The 2,500-nt window shown below is 39.8% G+C and overlaps 1 protein-coding gene across 1 annotated transcript in view; it reads left to right on the top strand.

Moving 5' to 3' along the window:
- The window catches only part of LOC134458283 (astrotactin-2-like), a 498,215-nt gene that overhangs the window by 83,779 nt on the left and 411,936 nt on the right, over positions 1–2,500 (top strand). Inside the window, exon 2 of the mRNA XM_063210506.1 lies at positions 764–913. Coding sequence (XP_063066576.1) covers positions 764–913 — 150 coding nt within the window. The remainder of the gene's footprint in view (positions 1–763; positions 914–2,500) is intronic.

Here is a 2,500-nt window from a genome sequence, read left to right as displayed (position 1 = left end):
CTATCTATCTATCTATCTATCTATCTATCTATCTATCTATCTATCTATCTATCTATCTATCTACAGTATCTATCTATCTATCTATCTATCTATCTATCTATCTATCTATCTATCTATCTATCTATCCTTCTCTGTACAGCTTTCCTTCTGCCAGTCTATCTGTCTGCTTCCATGTCGTTGTTCCGACAGTCCATTAGTCAGACATTCCATTAGTCTGACCACACGTTAAAACTTTACCCAAAGCAAATTGAAAATAATGTTCAAAATAATATGAACTAATCTCGACTTATATAATGTCATCTGTCCTCCCTCCAGTAACGCGTCTTTTCCATGTTTTTTCTCCTCCCTCAAACGCGCTGTGCTCAATGAGTCTTTTTCTTTTTCTCTTTCTCTTTCTCTTTCTCTTTGTCTCTTCTCTTTGTCCTTCCATTCCATCCCCTCATCTCCTCAGTGAGTAGCTCCTGTCTTCCACTCTCTCTCATCCTTCCATCTCCTCTTTCTCTTCCTCAGTGAGTAACGCAAAGCAGAACACGATGAAGGAGCTGATGTTAAGAATGACTGTACATTGCATGGCATTACTCTGTTGTTCTTAAGAGTAAATACGAGATGATTGTAATCTAATCAAATATATCCACCTCTCTTTCCCCCCCCCCCCCTCTCTCTGTCTTTTTCACCCCTCTCTTCCTCTCTTTCTCTACTCCCCTCTCCCTCTATTCCCTGTTTCCTGTATTCCCCATCCCTCCATCCTCCTCCTCTTCCTCAGTGACTAACGCCCAGCAGGACACTGTGGAGGAGCTGATGCAGCGGTTCAAGGACAGCTTCCACACCAACGCCGCCATGGACGTGAGCCACTTCCAGCACAACCCACACTCCTCCTCCACCAGCCGGAGGAGAGGACCCAACATCACACGAGGTAACGAGGACGTTCTCACATGTACACACTCTACACACATGTACACACAATACACATGTACACACTCTATGCATGTGTACAACCTTCACACCTGCTCCACCAGCCGGAGTAGAAAATCCAACATCACACGAGGTAATGAGAATGTTCCTTTAATTTACACACTGCACACATACACACTAAACACATGTACACACTCTACACACGTACACACACTACACATGAACACAACCCACACTCCTCCTCCACCAGCAGGACTAGAAGACCCAACATCACACGAGGTAACGAGAACGTTCTCACATGTACACACTCTAGTATCAGAACTGGAGAGAATGAATAAGTCCTGCCCCCAGTCATTTCAATAGAAAATGCTAGGCTAGCAAATTCAGCCAAAATTGAACACATTTTCAGCTTCTAAAATGAGTTTCATGGAGCTCATCTCCTACATCCAGTTTACTCAGCCAATTACGTGCCACGTTACTGACTGAAGTAAGGTTGACCAGAAAGCTATATGGAAGACGGGCATTGGATGCATGGAGGTATTATAAGGTTTTCCATGCTGCTTGACACCTCATTTTCCTTACGGATTAATAAATGTTACTCTATCTACTCTACTCTACTCTATTCTACTGTACTCTACTCTACTCTACTACCTACATGCGTGTACAGCTACAATATGCATATTTACAAGCTATGCACATATACTCACCGTACACAACCTACATACTTTCTCTACTAGCCGATGTAGAGGACTCAACACCAAATGAGGTGACACAATAGAATAGACTAGACTAGACTAGACTAGACTAGACTAGAATAGAATAGAATAGAATAGAATAGAATAGAATAGAATAGAATAGAATAGAATAGAAAAAAATAGAATAGAATATCATGTTATTTGTCATTGTACGGAAGTACAGAACAGATATAAACTGTGCAAAACCCTAGCCGATGGAGAGAGCCAAATTTGACATGCATGTTCAAACTAAACAATAAACATGGACACACTACAGTACACTTTACACATGTACACAACACTCAAAGTTCATCTCTACTCTAGCAAACTGAGAGGAACCTGCATCAACTGAGATAAAAGAAAGTTAATTAAAATTCTGTTTATTTACACTGGACATCATTGACACAAAACACAATTGCATTGGGAGTTACACAATACAATGAAAAATGTTATGTAATGTTTTATTGCCACTATGTACATGTAGACATTTGTTGCTAACAAACAGGAAGGGTCCAATATCATGTCGTGTAAAGAATACAATTGACACTTGACACAGGTGCATGCATTATGCTTATGTGCGAATACAGTGTCATAAGTTTCAATTAGCTCAATCAAAGCTTGCCAAGAAATCAAGTGAAATGAACTAAATGGCAGAAAGAGGCAATGTGGAATATGAAACCCTCAGTATTCATTACAGTGATGTGCCACTATATCAGTTTAGCCTTCGGAGTAGTTTTATCGCTTTTTTTAATCAAGTTTTTTTTTTCTTTCATTAATATTCATACAATATTGCGCTGCATGCTTAAGCAAAGCGGAACTGTATTACAATTTATGATAACTATGGTAATATCAAT

This window comes from Engraulis encrasicolus, chromosome 11 (genome assembly GCF_034702125.1).
Source record: "Engraulis encrasicolus isolate BLACKSEA-1 chromosome 11, IST_EnEncr_1.0, whole genome shotgun sequence".
NCBI classification, from domain to species: domain Eukaryota; kingdom Metazoa; phylum Chordata; class Actinopteri; order Clupeiformes; family Engraulidae; genus Engraulis; species Engraulis encrasicolus.
This window is presented reverse-complemented; position numbering and strand designations above follow the sequence as displayed.